This window comes from Eutrigla gurnardus, assembly GCF_963514095.1.
Source record: "Eutrigla gurnardus genome assembly, chromosome: 20".
Taxonomy (NCBI): Eukaryota; Metazoa; Chordata; class Actinopteri; order Perciformes; family Triglidae; genus Eutrigla; species Eutrigla gurnardus.
The window spans coordinates 2,277,321-2,295,830 of record NC_139931.1 but is presented as its reverse complement, the minus strand read 5'-3'; the positions used below and the strand labels follow the sequence as shown (position 1 = coordinate 2,295,830).

At 48.5% G+C, this 18,510-nt stretch overlaps 2 protein-coding genes across 2 annotated transcripts; one reads left to right on the top strand and one right to left on the bottom strand.

Annotated features, from left to right (window-relative positions):
* Positions 1-207: 207 nt before the first annotated feature.
* Positions 208-18,230, bottom strand: LOC311031424 (uncharacterized protein; the record flags this gene model as incomplete). Its single annotated transcript, XM_084037736.1, has 17 exons — positions 17,640-18,230; positions 14,790-14,957; positions 14,679-14,744; positions 14,529-14,597; positions 14,329-14,433; positions 13,913-14,135; positions 13,611-13,696; positions 13,225-13,338; positions 12,752-12,820; positions 12,428-12,586; positions 12,238-12,356; positions 11,894-11,959; positions 11,661-11,762; positions 11,186-11,336; positions 10,892-11,003; positions 10,428-10,523; positions 208-356 (listed from the first exon to the last, which is right to left on the bottom strand). The coding sequence occupies exons 1-17, from the start codon at positions 17,997-17,999 to the stop codon at positions 208-210; spliced, it is 2,214 nt and encodes a 737-aa protein (XP_083893862.1). The 5' UTR covers positions 18,000-18,230.
* Positions 495-7,788, top strand: ubald2 (UBA-like domain containing 2). Its single transcript, XM_084037169.1, has 3 exons — positions 495-791; positions 3,757-3,810; positions 4,886-7,788. The coding sequence occupies exons 1-3, from the start codon at positions 672-674 to the stop codon at positions 5,255-5,257; spliced, it is 546 nt and encodes a 181-aa protein (XP_083893295.1). The 5' UTR covers positions 495-671; the 3' UTR covers positions 5,258-7,788.
* Positions 18,231-18,510: the final 280 nt, after the last annotated feature.

Genomic DNA, 18,510 nt, shown 5'->3' with positions numbered 1-18,510 from the left:
ACCTATTTTAAATAAGAAAAATATAATATATATTAGATTTGATATGGTAAAGGTGCAATGTAATAATAATAATAATAATATGAACTACTTTAAATCACTATTAGAACACTAAAATCCCGACCAATAGGATCTAAACAATGATAAATAAAAATGATTGAATGTTTGTGTTTAGTTGAAATACCTGCCAAACGTAGCAGCCAATCAGCTTTAGGGATTCTGCAAACGTCCACTCAGACACGTGACGTCGGGGTAACAGACATGAACAAGTCCACGCGGACACCGCTGCAGTCGCCACTCAGGGGGGGCGGGGACGTTATAGTCCGAGAATCTGCTCGACTTCCACACGTCGGCGGTGCCTGCGAAGTAAAACAAGCGCACCAGTAAGTTTTAAACGCTTCAGCCAATCAGCACGCGACTAATACGAGCTCGCTGCGGAGCCTCCCAATCAGGAGCGCGCTCCGCTTTGTTGTTGGTGATGACATGAAAATATTGTTGTTTCTGCTGAAGGCTGCGGAGACTCGGCGGTGGGAGACGGGCAGCGGGACGGACGGAGCGGGTTCGGAGGGTTCAGACGGGTTCAGACGGGTCCAGAAGGGTCGATCCGAGTGACTTTTAATTTCTTTACTTTTATTTCCGTCTTAAATCATCTGCGTGCTGCGGGGAACGCGGTCATGTCGGTGAATATGGAGGAACTCAGACACCAAGTGATGATCAACCAGTTTGTTTTGACGGCTGGATGCGCCGCCGATCAGGCGAAGCAGCTGCTACAAGCGGCCCACTGGCAGTTTGAGGTGAGCCCGGCTCTTCCTGTCGCCTCCCCGTCCGATCCCCCCCCGGCTGTCTGTTCGCCGTCGGCTGTGTTAGTTAGCTCCTCGCGCCGGCGGCTTAGAGGGTTTTAAATTCTGCTTTAACGAGCACGCGCTCCCGTAGCTAACAGCAGCTAACGCTAGCAGCGTCGAGGACGTTTCTGTTGACGTTCTAGACCGGAATCCACCGCGTCATCGCCAGGCTAACTGTTGTTAGCTTAGCCGATAGCAGCCTCTATGACCACGGGTACTTGATGTGTTCATAGAGGCTCGGGTTCTGTGTCCACTCAAGGTTGTATATCCGTCCTCCAGGGTTCTATGTCCCCTCAGGGTTCTATGTCCCCTCAGGGTTCTGTTTCCCAGGGTTCTATGTTCCTAGGGTTCTATGTCCCTCAGGGTTCTATGTTCCTCCAGGGTTCTATTTCCCCTCAGGGTTCTATGTCCCCTCAGGGTTCTATGTCCCTCCAGGGTTCTATTTCCCCTCAGGGTTCTATGTCCCCTCAGGGTTCTATGTCCCTCCAGGGTTCTATGTTTCCCAGGGTTCTATGTCCCTCCAGGGTTCTATGTTTCCCAGGGTTCTATGTTCCTAGGGTTCTATGTCCCTCAGGGTTCTATGTTCCTCCAGGGTTCTATGTCCCCTCAGGGTTCTATGTTCCTCCAGGGTTTCATTTTCCCCTCAGGGTTCTATGTCCCCTCAGGGTTCTATTTCCCCTCAGGGTTCTATGTCCCCTCAGGGTTCTATGTCCCTCCAGGGTTCTATGTTTCCCAGGGTTCTATGTTTCCCATGGTTCTATGTCCCTGCAGGGTTCTATGTTTCCCAGGGTTCTATGTCCCTCCAGGGTTCTATGTTTCCCAGGGTTCTATGTCCCTCCAGGGTTCTATGTTTCCCAGGGTTCTATGTCCCTCCAGGGTTCTATGTTTCCCATGGTTCTATGTCCCTCCAGGTTTCTATGTTTCCCAGGGTTCTATGTCCCCTCAGGGTTCTATGTTTCCCAGGGTTCTATGTTTCCCAGGGTTCTATGTTTCCCAGGGTTCTATGTCCCTCCAGGGTTCTATGTTTCCCAGGGTTCTATGTCCCTCCAGGGTTCTATGTTTCCCAGGGTTCTATGTCCCTCCAGGGTTCTATGTTTCCCATGGTTCTATGTCCCTCCAGGTTTCTAGGTTTCCCAGGGTTCTATGTCCCCTCCCTCAGGGTTCTATGTCCCCTCAGGGTTCTATGTCCCTCCAGGGTTCTATGTCCACCCACCTCCCTAGGGATCTATGTCTGGGGTTCTGCGTATCCTGTTCTCTGTTCTTTATACGGCACATTAAGGAGTCCTTTCCCAGGGTTCTAGGTTCTCTGTTCTAGCCCAAGGTCAAATGTTCATGGTTTTGTCTTTGGGTCAGTAACAATTTGACCTTCAGGACACGCGATGACCTCGTGGTTTGATGCTTTAATGGCCGCCAGCGAGAACAAAACCCTCGAGTAGTGATGTCATCAGATAAACAGGTTCCACTCGCCGGTCCAGAATCTCTCAGGATGATAGACTGTTTCAAAACACGGTTCCTGTTGACGTCAGACTGACGGTCCTCGAGGCGACGTGGTCCGGCCGGATCCTGGTCTTGTTCATGGTCCGGCAGGATCCTGGTCTTGTTCATGGTCTGGCACAGACCCCTCCTCCATCTGTCAGGAGGGGGGAGGGGGGGGGGGGGGGGGCTCCTCAGGTGTTGACTGACTCAACTCGGTGTCGGATTCACTCGGCGCTGCAGAGCCGGAGTGAGTCGACGTGGAATTGATGAGTTGGCAGAAAGTTAATCTGCAGCTGTTTGATAATTGATGGATCATTCCCACGTTAGTAAAGTGGATCAGCTGGAGGGTCAGCTGGATCCAGATTTCAGAGACCATTTGCCCTTCGTGTTACCTGGACGACGGCATCATCATCATCATCTCGGGCTCTGATGAAACTCCAGGCTCCAGGGTTTTTATAAACCACATGACTCGACCTCTGACTGAATGGCAGAAATAATACCAGTCCACCCACAACATGACTCAGCAATTATTTAATCGTTTAGTTGGTCATTTCAAGCAGCAGAGAAACAACCAAACCCTTTTTCATCATGCAGTAGAAACGGTTTGAATCTGACAAAGAAACTACAGAATCCAACTAAATCAGGCGGTTCTTGAACACAACGTCCACCATTTTCACTCCCATATCTGCTGTTTCTGCTGGCGTTGTGTTTGTGTCCTCTGTCAGTGTGGGAATTTAGTAAACACACTTGTTTGTGTCAGTGGCCTGATCATCCTCCAGGTTCTGGTTCTGGTTCGTATCACAAAGGGTTGAACTGTAGGAAACATTATGGGATGTTCAGTCGAGTTATGAGAGAAAAGGCCGACGTCGGGACATTGAATGCAGCATTAAGTCCCTTTTATCTCATTGATGTTCTTTGTATTAAATTCATGTTTTGCTATTTTCATAACATTAGAAACAAGGGCTCAGTGAATTATTACAACAGTAGAGTTGGATAAAAGCCTACAGGCAGGGATGGTGGATCCAGGTCCGGGTCCAGGTCCAGCAGCGTGGCCTCAGACAAAGGCAGCAGAGCTCATCACACTTTGAGATGGGAGTCACGTTGTACTCCAGACATTCCTGCACCGCCGCCGCTGTTGTCACACAACCAGGCTGAGAGGGAGAGGGGGAGGGGGCGAGCAGGAAAACAAGCTCCCACTGCAGCCCGTCATCGGTCACCATCATGGTGGCGTTCATCAGTTTGACCTTAAACGCTTAAAAATATGAAGGAACCTCTGAGTGAGATCATCTTCTGGGTCGTCTTTTAACTTCTCCGGTCCTGGAGCTGATCTGAGATCACCGGTCAGCCTGGAGATAATAGTTTTAACCCTGAGGTCACATGACCAGTTGTGTTCACTGACCTGCAGGCTGATGCTGATCTCTCTCTCTCTCTCTCTCTGCAGACGGCCCTGAGCTCCTTCTTCCAGGAGGCCAACATCCCGACTCACCACCAGATGGTAAGAAGCCCTGAAGAGGAGGAGAAGGGGGTCCAGACGGAGGCCGACTCCGGGACCAGTTCAGTTAGCACAGGTCTAATAGAAACACAGGAATATAGCAGACCCAGCAGGATCTTCTGTACCTGGTCTGATCCTGATCATCAGGACCACATCTTGTTTTCCTGTGTTTCCTGTTGGTTGCTGGGGGCGGAGCCTGTTGTAGCCTGAGGGACTGGGGGGGAGGAGGAGGAGGAGGAGGAGGAAGTGTGTGAGAGAGGAGGAGGCGGAGGCCTGGGTTTGTTTTCATTTTGGGTGCAGTGTGGTGACATCATCTCTCCTGAGAGACTGTGTGTGTGTGTGTGTGTGTGTGTGTGTGTGTGTGTGTGTGTGTGTGTGTGTGTGTGTGTGTGTGTGTGTGTGTGTGTGTGTGTGTGTGTGTGTGTGTGTGTGTGTGTGTGTGCGCGCGCACAAAGCTGAACAGCTGCAGAGGTCTGAGAGAAAGAGGAAAGCAGCTCTTCCTCGTCACAGTTACAATAAAGTGGCTCTTTGTGTAACAGAGTCTGGTTGGAGAGTCAAGAATTGTGTTGGCAGCATGAAATACAGTTATTAGTGTGTGTGTGTGTGTGTGTACATAACTGACTGTGTTTCCTCTTCCTGCTGCACAGCTGAGGACCCTCCTCTATTTCTGGATGCTATCTGATCTGTCTGTCTGTCTGTCTGTCTGTCTGTCTGTCTGTGTCTGTCTGTGTCTGTGTCTGTGTGTGTGTGTGTGTGTGTGTGTGTGTGTGTGTGTGTGTGTGTGTGTGTGTGTGTGTGTGTGTGTGTGTGTGTGTGTGTGTGTGTGTGTGTGTGTGTCCTCATTGAGGACGTCCGGCACATTGAGGACGTTTTACTTTGAAGGATTAAATGTTCAGAGTTCTTCTTCTCTTGTTCTTCAGTGTTTAATAAGAAGAAGAAGAATCTGTGTGTCGTGGTTTTTCCCTCCCCTCCTCCACTGAGATTGGACCGGATTTGTATTCTTGGCTGTAAATAAGGGTTTAAATCTGATCTCTGACCAGTTTGAAGAATAAAACATGGTGTGTGTATGTTCCCACAGATGTGCACTCCCAGAAACACGCCCGCCACGCCGCCCAACTTCCCCGACGCCATCACCATGTTCTCCAAGCTGCGTGCGTCCGAGTGCGGCCCCGGGGCCGGCAGCGGTCCCTCGCAGGCGTCCATGGCGTGCTCCCCCCCGGCGCCGCCCACCTCCTCCTTCAGCTCCTTCTGGGCGTCGTCGCCGCCGAGCCACCAGCCGGCCTGGCTGCCGCCGTCGTCTCCGACCGGACACCACCTGCACCACCACTACCACCACCACCTGCAGCCCACGCCCATGTGGCCCCCCGCGCCCATGTGGCCCCCCGCCGTCTCACAGCCCAGCGGCTCCCAGCAGCCCCCCGTCGTATCGGCCCTCCACGGCCAGAGATGAGACCGGGGGACGTCCACCTGGAGTCTTTGTGGGGTGGGGGGGGCATGAGAGGAAACCACAGAGACAAAGACACTGGTTTCCTCTCGTTTTACTAAAGTCAAGATTCAGCAGGAGACACTTCTGTCCTCATCACCCAGCAGAGGACACACTCTTCCTGTCTGTCTTCATCTCCCAGCCGAGGACAGACACTCTTCCTGTCTGTCTTCATCTCCCAGCCGAGGACAGATGGGAAGGGCTGACGCTGAGGACGAAGACCCAACAGGAGACACTCTTCCTGTCTGTCCTCATCACCCCGCCGAGGACGGACACTCTTCCTGTCTGTCTTCATCTCCCAGCGAGGACAGACACTCTTCCTGTCTGTCTTCATCCACCAGCTGAGGACGGACCGGAAGGGACGATGCTGAGCCAGCAGAGCGTCTCTGAGTCCAGGAGCCATGCGATGATGATGATGATGATGATGATTCTCCTCCCGTGTCGGCAGCAACCAGCAGATCAACAAAAGGACGCGTTGAGGACGAAGTGGTCTGAGCTTGTGGACGGACGACAGACGTGTTGTTACCATTGGATACGAACATCTGCTGACTCATCAAACGTCTGCTGACTCATCAAACATCCACATCATGTGAATACTCTTTGGAAAACTGAAAAGTTAAAGGTTTCACCATCAGTTTGATAGATAGCCATGACATCACTTCCTGTCCAGCCTCTGATCCACCAGCCCCTGTGGGCTTATGGGAAATGGTGTCCGTTAAAGGCAGCTAAAAACAGAAATATTGCATACACAACGATATTAGACGACTTAAACAAAATAGTTATTTCTATTTGAATTCTAAATTAACATTTGAATGTTTCACAGCTTTTTGTTTGAATATATTGATTTTGTTTAAAGCCGATATTATTATTATCATTATTATTATTATTATAATGTCAGAGGAAGATCAAGCTACACTAATATTATTATACTTTTCCAATAACTTTGTAACTGTCAAGTCCAAAATTCAACATTTATGACAAAGATAACCAAACGTTTCCTTTCCAAACCACATTCTCACTGCGATCAAACGCTGCTTTAGAGACTCGGTTCTGCTGAGTCATCACTCTGATTCTAGAACAGGATTCTGTCTGAGTCTTTAACGACGTGACGACGACGTTGAAGCTAAACAGTCCAACTTAAACTGATCTGAAGGAGTGAAACGTCGACGTTGAGTCGGTTCCGATCCTCGACTCCGTCTGAATATAGTCACATTATTTTATATTTTTATACAAAACGTTGACGTCACATTTCTGACCCGGATCAAAACACGGTCGAAACTCTGGGAAAGAAATATTCAGAATATTATTGTGTGAATAAAACACGAACTTCACACCCAGATGAAAATATGGTCGAACGGCAATAATTAGATTTATGAATAATTTCAGAGACTTTTAACGTTTATAATTTCCCTGGCCAGAAAACCTCGAGGTCACGTGACTTTCCTGTTTGTGGGTTTTTTGTAAATGAAGCCAAAAGACTTCCGTCACTCTGACGACGTCAAAAACGCACAGTTCACTCGAGCTTGTATGTCTGCGAGGCATCTGGAGGACAACTCAGCGATTCTCCAACCAGTCCTACCTCTGTCTGTGTGGACCGGAGGCCCACATGTCCCACGGCCCCTGAATGCCTCCTTCACCCACAGAAACTCAAAAAGGGAAGCGGTCGTTGTCAACATCGGGGAGAAGATAAAGGACCCGACTGTTTCCTGGGTTTCCTGTCTCGGAGCTGATCAGTCCAACAAACACTCAGTCTACACCTCCGGACTCTCTGGACTCTCTGGACTCTCCGGACTCTCCGGACTCTCCGGACTCTCGTGCTTCTAGGAGTCTCCTTCTCCTGGAACATCAACACATGTTTACTTCCCTTCTTTTAAAAAGTATCTGCAGGATCAACTGTGTGAGACACATTCTCACTCTGTTGTTAATCAGTTTCCTTGAGTCATCGACTGTAAAACAGAACAATGTTGTTTTTCATGCGAGACGAGTAAAAGCAGTGAATTCTCACATTTTCAAACTGGAACCATCAAACGTTTTTACGATGTTTTACTTTGAAAAGTGACTTTAAATCATCACTTCACTGAACTCCAGATGTGGAAAGAACATTTACTCAAATACTGTACCTCTATTCTAAGTGATACTCATTAGAATGTAATTAATGTTTAAAGTCAGCGACAACATAAACAGAAAATAATCCAACAAAGTAAACATTTGACTTTTGCGTTCACTGTGATGGATGGAAGTCAGTGAGGAAGTCCTCCATGAACACGATCAGCAGAAAACGCTGACCTGAGCTCAGATTTAAACGTTGTGAGTGAACGAAGCTGTAGGTTTTCATGTGTCCAAACCGCCCTGAAGGCATCCCCGCTGACCTCCGGTTCCACTTTGGTTTATTGGTTCTAAGTGGAACCTTTCTGTTCTAATCCCCCTCTCTTTACTTTGTGTTCATCTCCTCTGTTAAACTTTGTATTTATATGTTTAATAAAACACGATATGCTCCACGTTTCTGTGGCTTCGTTTTCTGATTCTGGTTCTTACTGTCAGAGCCTCGAGGTCGAGGTCCCTGAACTCAACGCCCCTCGTCTTCAGTTGGAGGAAGGATGTGGTCACAGCCGAGCTGCTGGTTCTCATCAGTCCCTGTGTGATCCGCCCCGCGGGTTAGATCCTGACTCAACGCTTTTAAACAGGAAGTGAACGTTCAGTGACTCAAAAAATGAGCTGCTGCTGCTAAAAACACACACCGCACTGTGTAGCTGTAAGCAAGCCAATACATCAATGTACTAGTACTGTACAAGTCCTGCTAGACGTTATGTATTTTATAAAGTTATTAACTTTTACATCTTCAAAAATGATGAAACCTGTAAATTAACGAAGATGTAGCTGAGAATACTGCAGTACTTTTACTGCACAGAGCTGAGAATATTGCAGTACTTGTACTGCACGGAGCTGAGAATACTGCAGTACTTCTGCTCACACATCAACCACAAACAACTCTTGAATGACAGGAAATGGTCGTGCACTTCAAAGTAAAGTTCCCCCTCCCTCCTTCCTGCTCTCGGCCTGTCTGTGAACAAGAACACTGCTGCTGCTCGTCCTGAGGGCTGTTTCCCCCATGATGCAACAGCTGACTGGTTGACCTCCTGCCAGTTTGAGGACTCTGCTGCCATCATCATCATCATCATCATCAGTAGAGTTCCTCTTCCTGTTCAGACCCAAACAACAGTGACTGTATCTCCTAACAAATGTCCTGATGTCCATTTTTCCTCTGAGCCTTTGAACACACCAGTGAGCTTCATCACCATGAACACTGTACTTTATGACCCAATTTATTATTTCATTTACACTATTTCAACCCTCATCATTGCGTTTCTTTAGTTTATCATGTTCTACTCTGTATGTGTAGATTTAAATCAAATTCATCATTATTATTATTTTTCATTCTCACAAACATCATGCTGCCACGAACACTCACTAGAGCAACTCATGTAGTCCGCCGCTAACCTGAACCCAAAAAAAACGCAAGGAGATACTTGGATCAACAAAAATATTAAGAAGTTGTAACTAATCACTTAAATAATAGCGGTCTCAAGTTTATTAACACTATAATTGGGGGATGGGGGGGATTATGGGATGTGTGGTGCATGTTTCAATAAGCAACAAATAAAAACAATGTAAATCAAAGTAACTTTAACTTCTCTGTGCAGAATTTAATTACAAGTGAAAAACAACAAGCAACAAATCAATAAAGGTACCATTAAAAGGTTTCTTGTCCCCCCCCCCACACAACAACAGCAGAGTGCCGAGTGTCGCCCCCTACAGGTGGAGAGACTCGTCAGCATGAGGCTCTGTGTTGCTCTCTGCTGCAGCTGAAGACGGCGTCACGCAGCTCTGAGACGTGCAGCCCAGCGGCGACACGGGCCAATCACGTCCTGAGCTGCTGGAGGCTGGACACACAGAGGACGGGCTCAGGTGAGACAGACACACAGAGGACGGACTCAGGTGAGACAGACACACAGAGGACGGGCTCAGGTGAGACAGACATACAGAGGACGGACTCAGGTGAGACAGACACACAGAGGACGGACTCAGGTGAGACAGACACAGAGGACGGGCTCAGGTGAGACAGACACACAGAGGACGGGCTCAGGTGAGACAGACATACAGAGGACGGACTCAGGTGAGACAGACACACAGAGGACGGACTCAGGTGAGACAGACATACATAGGACGGGCTCAGGTGAGACAGACACACAGAGGACGGACTCAGGTGAGACAGACACACAGAGGACAGACTCAGGTGAGACAGACACACAGAGGACGGACTCAGGTGAGACAGACATACAGAGGACGGACTCAGGTGAGACAGACACACAGAGGACGGGCTCAGGTGAGACAGACACACAGAGGACGGACTCAGGTGAGACAGACACACAGAGGACGGACTCAGGTGAGACAGACACACAGAGGACAGGCTCAGGTGAGACAGACACACAGAGGACGGACTCAGGTGAGACAGACACACAGAGGACGGGCTCAGGTGAGACAGACACACAGAGGACAGGCTCAGGTGAGACAGACACACAGAGGACAGACTCAGGTGAGACAGACACAGAGGACAGGCTCAGGTGAGACAGACACAGAGGACAGGCTCAGGTGAGACAGACACAGAGGACAGGCTCAGGTGAGACAGACACACAGAGGACGGACTCAGGTGAGACAGACACACAGAGGACGGACTCAGGTGAGACAGACACACAGAGGACGGGCTCAGGTGAGACAGACACACAGAGGACGGGCTCAGGTGAGACAGACACACAGAGGACGGGCTCAGGTGAGACAGACACAGAGGACAGGCTCAGGTGAGACAGACACACAGAGGACGGACTCAGGTGAGACAGACACAGAGGACAGGCTCAGGTGAGACAGACACACAGAGGACGGACTCAGGTGAGACAGACACAGAGGACAGGCTCAGGTGAGACAGACACAGAGGACCAGAGGAGGTATGTTTTTGCCCTTCGTGACCTGATGCAGGTTTTTGCATGATGACGGAGTGCTACATGGACGTGTTGAGACAGACAGGAACTGCACACCTTAACCTGTCTGTGTGCGTGCGTGTGTGTGTGTGTGTGTGACTCACCTGAGCGGGAGCTCTTGGCACTGTGGGGGCGATAAACCTCTGGTGAAGCAGCAGCTTTGGGGGACAGGGAGCACCTGGCCTTGTCTTTAGATTTGCCTGCAGCATCAGAGGAACACACAACAACACACAACAACACGGAGGGTTAGCCAGCAGAAACTCCAGCAGCTGCATCTCAGAGAATGTGTTCTCCTCGTAAATCATGTTCAACAGCAGAGTGCAGACAGACATGCAGACAGACAGTCAGAGCTTCAGCAGCTGCTACATCACTTCCTCATGTTTCACATGATCCATCCAGGCTGAAGGCCCAAAGCTCAGCTCATAAAAGAAGCACAATAATAATAATAATAATTATTATTATTATTATAATTATTATTATTATTATTATTATTATAATAAAGAAGAATAAGACACATTCATAATTGTCTTAATATTTCAGCAGAATACATTTATTTATTTATAATTACCCTCTTTGGTGGAGATTGTAGGTAGTTTAGTTTCTGTGTTTCGGACGGCAGATGCGTTCAGGCGACCCTTGTAAATATGCCCATCCAGTCCGACGATATCAACCTCCTCCGACTTAACAGTCAACACACACACACACACACACACACACACACACACACACACACACACACACACACACACACACACATCAGTATCTGACCTCTTTTGTTCCTTTCCTTACATTCATTATTCATTCTGATTGCTTTTATTTGAATACTACAGTTGTTGTTGGGCGGTGGGGGGTACTGGGATACCTGGCTCACGGTGTCCCCCTCACTCTGGACGTGCTGCTTCACTTGCTGCAGGCCGTTGCGGCGCTGGCTGGCCGAGGTGACGGTGTGACTCCCGCCGCAGCTCCGCAGCGCGGTCTGGTGGACGTAGTCCGTGGTCTCGGAGATCCGCTCGCTGCTCGGCGACATGGGAACATCACCACATGAGGACTTGATTAAGACGTAGTGATCGTAAGATCATGAACTACTGCTTTACATTTACTGAAATACATGTTCCCTCCTCCATCACAATAAAAGAGAAATGTCATGGAGCCGCGACACAGTGATGTGCCTCAGTGTGGTGGAGGCTGGGCCCTGGTTTCAGGCTGAGGGATCGGGGACCGAGACCCTGACAGAAGCTCTGGGGGGTTAAGTGTTTCTGTGCTGTTTAAGGTGCTATATGGTTGAGCCGACGACTTCAAGACTGCGGTGCCCCCTGCTGGTGAAGTGCTGATCTCACCTCCTGTAGTGCTGCCTGAAAGGCTCCAGGGCGTAGACGGTGAACGGCCTGATGGACCGGTGTGAGGGGAATCCAGCAGAGGGCGCCAGCTTCAGCTGATGCCTTAAAACATACAGGAGAAAGAAAGGTTGAAAGTCTTTTTATTTTGTACTCTGACGAATGATTAAATAGTTAAAGACGGGGTAAATATCTTTCTCTGTGTGGATCTAATAATATCAATGATTACAACTTACTGTGCGGTGCTGTGCAGGACGACAGGTCGGTCACAGGAGAGGCAGTGATATCTGTCCAGCAGCTGTCTAGAAAAAACACAGAGAAACATCATTTCTGACTTTTAACTTTGTGACAAGCAGGATTATAATCAATCTGTTTGTGTTGGTTTTATGTACTTCTTTGATTCTATTTATTGTGGTTGTATCACTGATTCTACTCCGTTGCTGTATCATCATCGTTAGCTCCTTAGCCTTCCTATATACACTGACTCTATTTACTGTATTGTATTGTTGTTTTGGGGTGTTTAAAGAACTCGGGACTAAACACACACACGTGGTGATGGAGTGACGACGTCAACACTCACCTTCTGATGACAGCAGCGTCATCCAGCTCTGGAGCTTCCTGAGCCTGCAGCTTCTCCTGCAGCTTCCTGCATCGATCCTCCAGCTGCTTCTTCACAGAGTCCAACTCCGTCCTGTTCAGCTGCAGCGAGACCAGCAGTCGGTCGTCAGATCAAACACTCACACCTGGATCACTGTTACAACATGATGTACCTTAAACTCCGTGGACAGCCTGTCCATGGCGCAGTGCTGGTTCTGGTCCTGGTCCGCCAGCTTGTTCAGCAGCTGGTCCAACATGGCGTTGAGCTGCTCCGTCACAGAGTCGAACTGCAGGCGGCTCACTTTGTTCTCCAGAGCACATTTATCTGTTTTCTTCAGGTGTGGAGACACAAAGAGAGGCAGTGTGAGATGAGCAGGAGAAGCCTGCAGCCTCATCCTCCGTGACTGTCTCCCTGCAGCGCTGGAGACGGGCGTCTCACTGCAGCGCTGGAGATGGCAGTGAGACGCCCGGTCCCATAAAGACCCGGTCCCACTTACGAGTTCCCTCTCCACCACCAGCTTGTCGGCCTTCGTCTCCTCCAGCTCCTCCGTCCTCCTGTTCAGCTCCTGTGGAAACGGAAAGACATTCAGCAATAATTCACATTTCTGCTCCACAAAGTTCTTCTTCAGTTTCTCGTCTTCTTTTCTTGTAATAATAAATTAATTAATGGCTAATTTTACTTTTTCAGGACACAAACAAATAGACATTGCTTCATTTTAACGGGTCAAAAAGATATTCATAGTAGATGTAGTTCCTTGTATTAGTCTGAGTGCTTCTCCTCTTTGGGTACTCCTGCTCCCTCAGCCGTGTCGTGCTATGAAAGCTACCTCTTGTTCATCCAACCTGCCTGTTCATTCTGCAGTCGGCTCGTCTCTAAACTGAGTCCTGACCGTCGAGTCATCGTGGAACAACGCAGAGTAAAGAAATGTGGAGACAAAGAAACATGAAAGGAGGTGACAGCGTGATTGACCTCTATCTGGCTCTGCTTGTCGTCGTGGAGACTTCTGCTGGTTTCACGCAGCTTTTCACACTCCGACTGAAGCTGCAGGATCGTCCCCTGCACATCTTTCACCAGATCCACATTCTGAGGACACACACACACACACACACACACACTAGAATATACATATATATTGCAGCTAGCAGAGTTTTGCATGACAGCGGTGAGATGTTTCCCGTTTGGAGGCTAACAGAACTTAGTGCTGGTCTATGGTGGTTTGAGTAGACCTGCTGTGGTGCACCAGACTGTCTGCCCTGTCTGTCCTGCAGGGTCCCTGCTCTGCCTCCAGGCTGCTGTGGGAGGAGGTCCTGTCTGACCTGACCTTCAGCCTTCAGCTGCTTCACGTCCTCACCCACCTTCTGCTGGTCACTCATCAGGCTGTCTATTAAAGCTCTCTGCTGGTTCAGCTGATCCATCAGGGTCTTTGACGCATCCTGTGAACCTGAATGTACAACATGACGTCTTTAGTACAAGTCAGGGAAGCAACACATCCAGGAGATGTGAGTGATTCACAAACAACACAAAATCTCTCAAGTTTAATGAAGTCAAACTAACTTTGGCTGGAAATGCCAGCCAGCATGAGGACCTGATAGAGAAACCAGTTATCAGGACCTTTGAGTGATCAAGCCTCTATGGATAACTAGTGATGTAAACGTACTCTTGTTATTGACGAGCTCTCTGAGGTGTGTCAGCTGGGACCGGTCCACCTTTCTCTCTTCCAGCGCAGCGACGTGAGCTTCCAGCCTGCTGAAGCTCTCCGTCAGTCTGCCGACGTTCTTCAGGGCCTCCGCCGTCCCCGTCTTCTGACTCGGGGCCGAACCGGCAGCCGTCAGACCTGCTCCAGGATCGGTCTGCTGTGGTGGCCCTGACAGCACTGACGTCTGAGGAGGTGCAGCATTTACATTTGATTGGCTGAATAAGAGAGCTAGCAGCTAACGTTTAGAATTGACGGTTAACTATAACGTTATGATGTTTGGTGGGAATCTTGGTTTAACACACGGGTATCAGATGGTACTCGGTTTCGGCTGCTCAGTGCAGGTCTGACGCTCCTGAATGCCCCCGTTTGGATCTCACCTCCTGCAGGTTTCCTTTCTCATTGAGCAGCATGACGCCCCGGGTCCCGGTCTGACTCAGCCTCTCTGGGTCTGGGCACTTCTGGAACATGTCGCTCACAGATCTCTGTCACAGTCACACCAGATCAAACTTTAGTATGGGAAAGAAAACAAACATTATTTTGTATTTAATGGCGTGAAGATGGTTTGATGTTGTCTCACCACAGATTCCTCCAGAGCGTCCACACGGCGGCAGCACTCCTCCACCTCAGAGACCGGCTCTGCTTCCCCCTTCAGGACATAACAGAGATGATCTAGTAGACGTTGTGGTGCTGGGGGTTCACAGAAGAAATATCCCTTTAACAGTCTCACCTTCTGTTGGTGGCAGAGCTCCTTCATCTCCGCCTTCATCGCCTCCTTTATCTCCTCCTTCATCTCCTCCATCTCCGCCTTCATTGCCTCCTTCATCTCCGCCTTCATCACCTCCTTCATCTCCTCCTTCATCGCCTCCTTCATCTCCACCTTCATCTCCTCCATCTCCACCTTCTTCTCCTCCTGCATCTCCTCCTGCATCTCCCCCTTCATCGCCTCCTGCATCTCCTCCTTCAGGTTGTCCTTTTGGTCGTGAAGCTCCTGAATGAGCTTCATGGCCTACAATCAAAAAGACACTTAACATTCATGTTTAATATAAAAATAACTCACGTAGATAAATGGCTCAGATGACTCAAGTTTGACCCCCGGAGGGATCTGAGGACACATTGACGGCTTAAATTAGAGAAACATCTGAGGAATCTGACTCAAAAGAAACACGTATCTGACCTTTGACCCCGATGAAAACAGATACTGACAAAGAGCCTGAAACACAATCTACAGATGAAACAAATGCAGCTGTTACACTTGTTCCACGTGTTCTTTAACCAGGATATTTCAATTTCCTGTGAGGCTGTCAGGGTGTGTTGGCAGAGTAAATGTGTGTGTGTGTGTGTGTGTGTGTGTGTCTCACAGCTGAAACAAAGGACATTCCTGAGCTGCATGTGTGTGTGTGTTTAACCTGTGCCGAATGTGCCGGGACATGAAGTGATGCATGGCGACCCCCCGGAGCCTTAATGACTAACGGCGAGTTAATAAGCACCGTCACACTACACATGTGACCCGTTAGTGACCGGGAGCCGTTTATATCTCAGTTCACATTTCAACTCAGTAAACTACACTTTCATCAACGCTCTGTGCGTTCTGGAGGGGAAACCCGAACAATCAGCACATTTACAGTCTGGGTTAACGTGCCCGAGTGTGTCCCGTCATGAGAGCTGTAGTAGAGCTGTGGATGGCAGAATCAATCTAAAACTAACAAGCTGGAAGAAATAAATATTTGAAGGATTAATCGACGACTCATTACAGCTTCTAAGATATTGTGCTTATTAACAAACGCAAAGAAAGAAACGACGCCCTGGACAGGAGTCGTAAAGCCCTCGTTGGGGCAGTCAGCCATTAACTGGCGCCGACTCTTGGTGCACTTTGATCAACGAACGCCACTCGGCTGTTCTCCCATCAGGCACCGCGGGGGGTCGTCCATGAAAACTATTCCCCTGACAGGTTGACGGCTGAACCATGGCGTACACGTGTGGCGTAGACCGCGGCTCTGCTGCAGATGCTGGTGGACGAGGGCACGCCGGGTCGCCTCATCGTGGTAAACCGGCGGCTACGCCAGCTGACCCGGATGATGCCCACAGAGGACATAAATGATTCAGACGAGCTTCTGAAAGAGCATCACCTGCCCGATGTCCTGCTTTTCACCTGAGAGCTATTCATCTGCTGACATCCAGAGTCGCCTCTGCAGGGGGCTAATTACCCCCCATCACAGAGAGGGAGGGGGGGGGAGGACGAGATCAGGGGAGAGGGAGGAAAAGGTGACGGAAAGTCCAGACAATGTCACAAAAAGAGTTCCAGTGTTAATGCTCATCAAACTCCCATCAGCCTTCACTTCTGCTCTTTGTCTCTTTACGACATCCTCCCTCTTTCTACTCCTGGTTTGGAGGCGGCCCCACAGAAACCTGAACGGAGACGCCCGGCGGTCATTTGAGATGTCAGGGTGGCGCCCGTCTCCTTTTGTCCTCTGCTCTGTCATCGGCGGCCTAATACGCGCTGAAATGTTCGCCGCAGGCCGCCAGAGAGACGAGAGGAGGCCTCAGGTCTGTCAGCCGCTAGAGAATATGTCACTTAACCAAACAACCAGGTGGACATTAAATCAGACGGAAACCGCTGCTCCATCCTGGTTAACGCGCTGATGTCACCTGTTGTGACATCACTGCTTGGGGTGTGGCCACCTGAGCAACTACATTCACTCAACTGCTTTGCTTCTTCTACTCCACTACATTTATTTGACAGCTTTAGTTACTTTTTACTATTGTTTTTGTGCTACTTTCTACTTCTACTTCACCTCAGAAATATTCCATTATATGTATCTTAGAGCGTTACTTTGCAGATTCAGATGAATAATAAAATTTGATCGACAAGTAAAAGATGATGTATGAGTTATGATAAAATCTTATTGATCCCAAAGATCATTTGAATTGCCCCCACCTTTACCAGCTGCAATGTAATCAGTGAGATTTGTGTCTTTTTTATTGTAATGCAGGTCTGGGTATAAATACTGTGAACCACTCAACCCATGGAGAAATACACTCGGTCGGCACATATCAACAAACCCTCAATCCATAAAATGTTAATTTCCCAGTTTGAAACATTCTAACTTGTCCCACTATCTCTGGTTGCAGTGTGTGTAAGTGAATCAGCTGACAGGAAGCAAACATTGACCCCAGCTGTTGCTTGGCAACGCAATTCCATGAAAGGTGATAAAACAGAGGTATATTCAGTGTGACAAAAATAAAAATGAAAGTTAAATTAAAGCATGTAAACATGTTCTAGTCAAAAATAACATCTCCTTTAAAAAGTGACCATCCTGAAGACTTTCATTAAGAAATAAACGTCTGTTGAGTCATCTTCGACAGCTGGAGGAGGCAACGCAAGCCACTGATGCAAGTACTGCAATACTTATATTTCAGAACTTCTAATTGGATGTCTGTGGTGACATTAATGTACACACACACACACACACACACACACACACACACACACACACACACACACACACTTTTAAGTTAATAAAACAGATGTTAAAACGTATGTGTGTTATATGAGAATTAAAATAATATAAAAAGGACATATATAAATATTAAGCTAACTACATAATAGTGTATGTGGGTTCAGTAAATATTCAAAAAGAAGCTACTTTTATAGAGTAAAGTAATTCATTCTATTAAACGCGAGTCTCACCTTGGACACGCCGTCCTCGCAGGTCTGGATGCGGGACCGGAGCGTCCACTGGCTGTCGGAGGGGGAAGAGGAGGGAGGCGGAGATGAGGAGGAGGCTACCCGCTCCCCGAGCTCGACGCTGGGCTGAACCTCCCGCTCCACCGCGGAGACGTCCTGCTGAGCCCGGTGCCGGTCCTCTTCAGGGGCTCTGAAGCTGCCGGGACCCCTCCTCGGGGTCTCCATCCCCCGGACGTGCAGCTGCCGGAGCACGCCCTCGAGCAGCGCGCGGAGGGCGCTGAAGTTGACCGCCCATTTCTCAGGTGTCCCGATGGCTTTATCCAACAACTCACTCATTGAGACGCTCTCCTCCTCCTCCGACATATTTGTTTTTGTGCGCGAGGACGCGACCGTTAGTTAGTTCAAGTTAAGCTAACAGTTATTTAGTTAGCTTACCGAATTTTAAACTTAGCCAACTAATTCCGCGTCTGACGACCAGCGCCTTGATTAAAAGTGAAAATACATCGGATAAATTAAATTAAAACATTTAAAAAATCAAGTTGGTGTTTGTCTAAAAGGTTGTTAATCGTGTCCGGCGTCCCGCTGGTTGCGGTAATCTCGGTGGCTGTTGGCAGAGCGTTATAACGTTCAGGAGAAAACAGCTACGTCAGAACACACGCGCTTACCGGAAACACGGTGGATTACCTTTCAAAGTAAAACAAAACATTCTGAGGCGCACCCTGTGTTTCACTGAAATGACAATTCTCAATGTATGTTAGCCCGAATGCAGTGGTGTAATGTACATAAACAGTAAACTACATTTATGGAAAACATTTATACATACATTTATAACATGTTTGGTTAGTTAACACTATATACGAGTACAGCTGAATCC

What these genes read in the sequence shown, in the direction of transcription:
- ubald2 (XM_084037169.1), top strand. Translation starts at nt 672, where the DNA reads ATGTCGGTGAATATGGAGGAACTCAGACACCAAGTGATGATCAACCAG. An exon ending in CGGCCCACTGGCAGTTTGAG is followed by an intron (nt 792 to 3,756) that starts GTGAGCCCGGCT and finishes CTCTCTCTGCAG; the next exon opens with ACGGCCCTGAGCTCCTTCTT. An exon ending in TCCCGACTCACCACCAGATG is followed by an intron (nt 3,811 to 4,885) that starts GTAAGAAGCCCT and finishes ATGTTCCCACAG; the next exon opens with ATGTGCACTCCCAGAAACAC.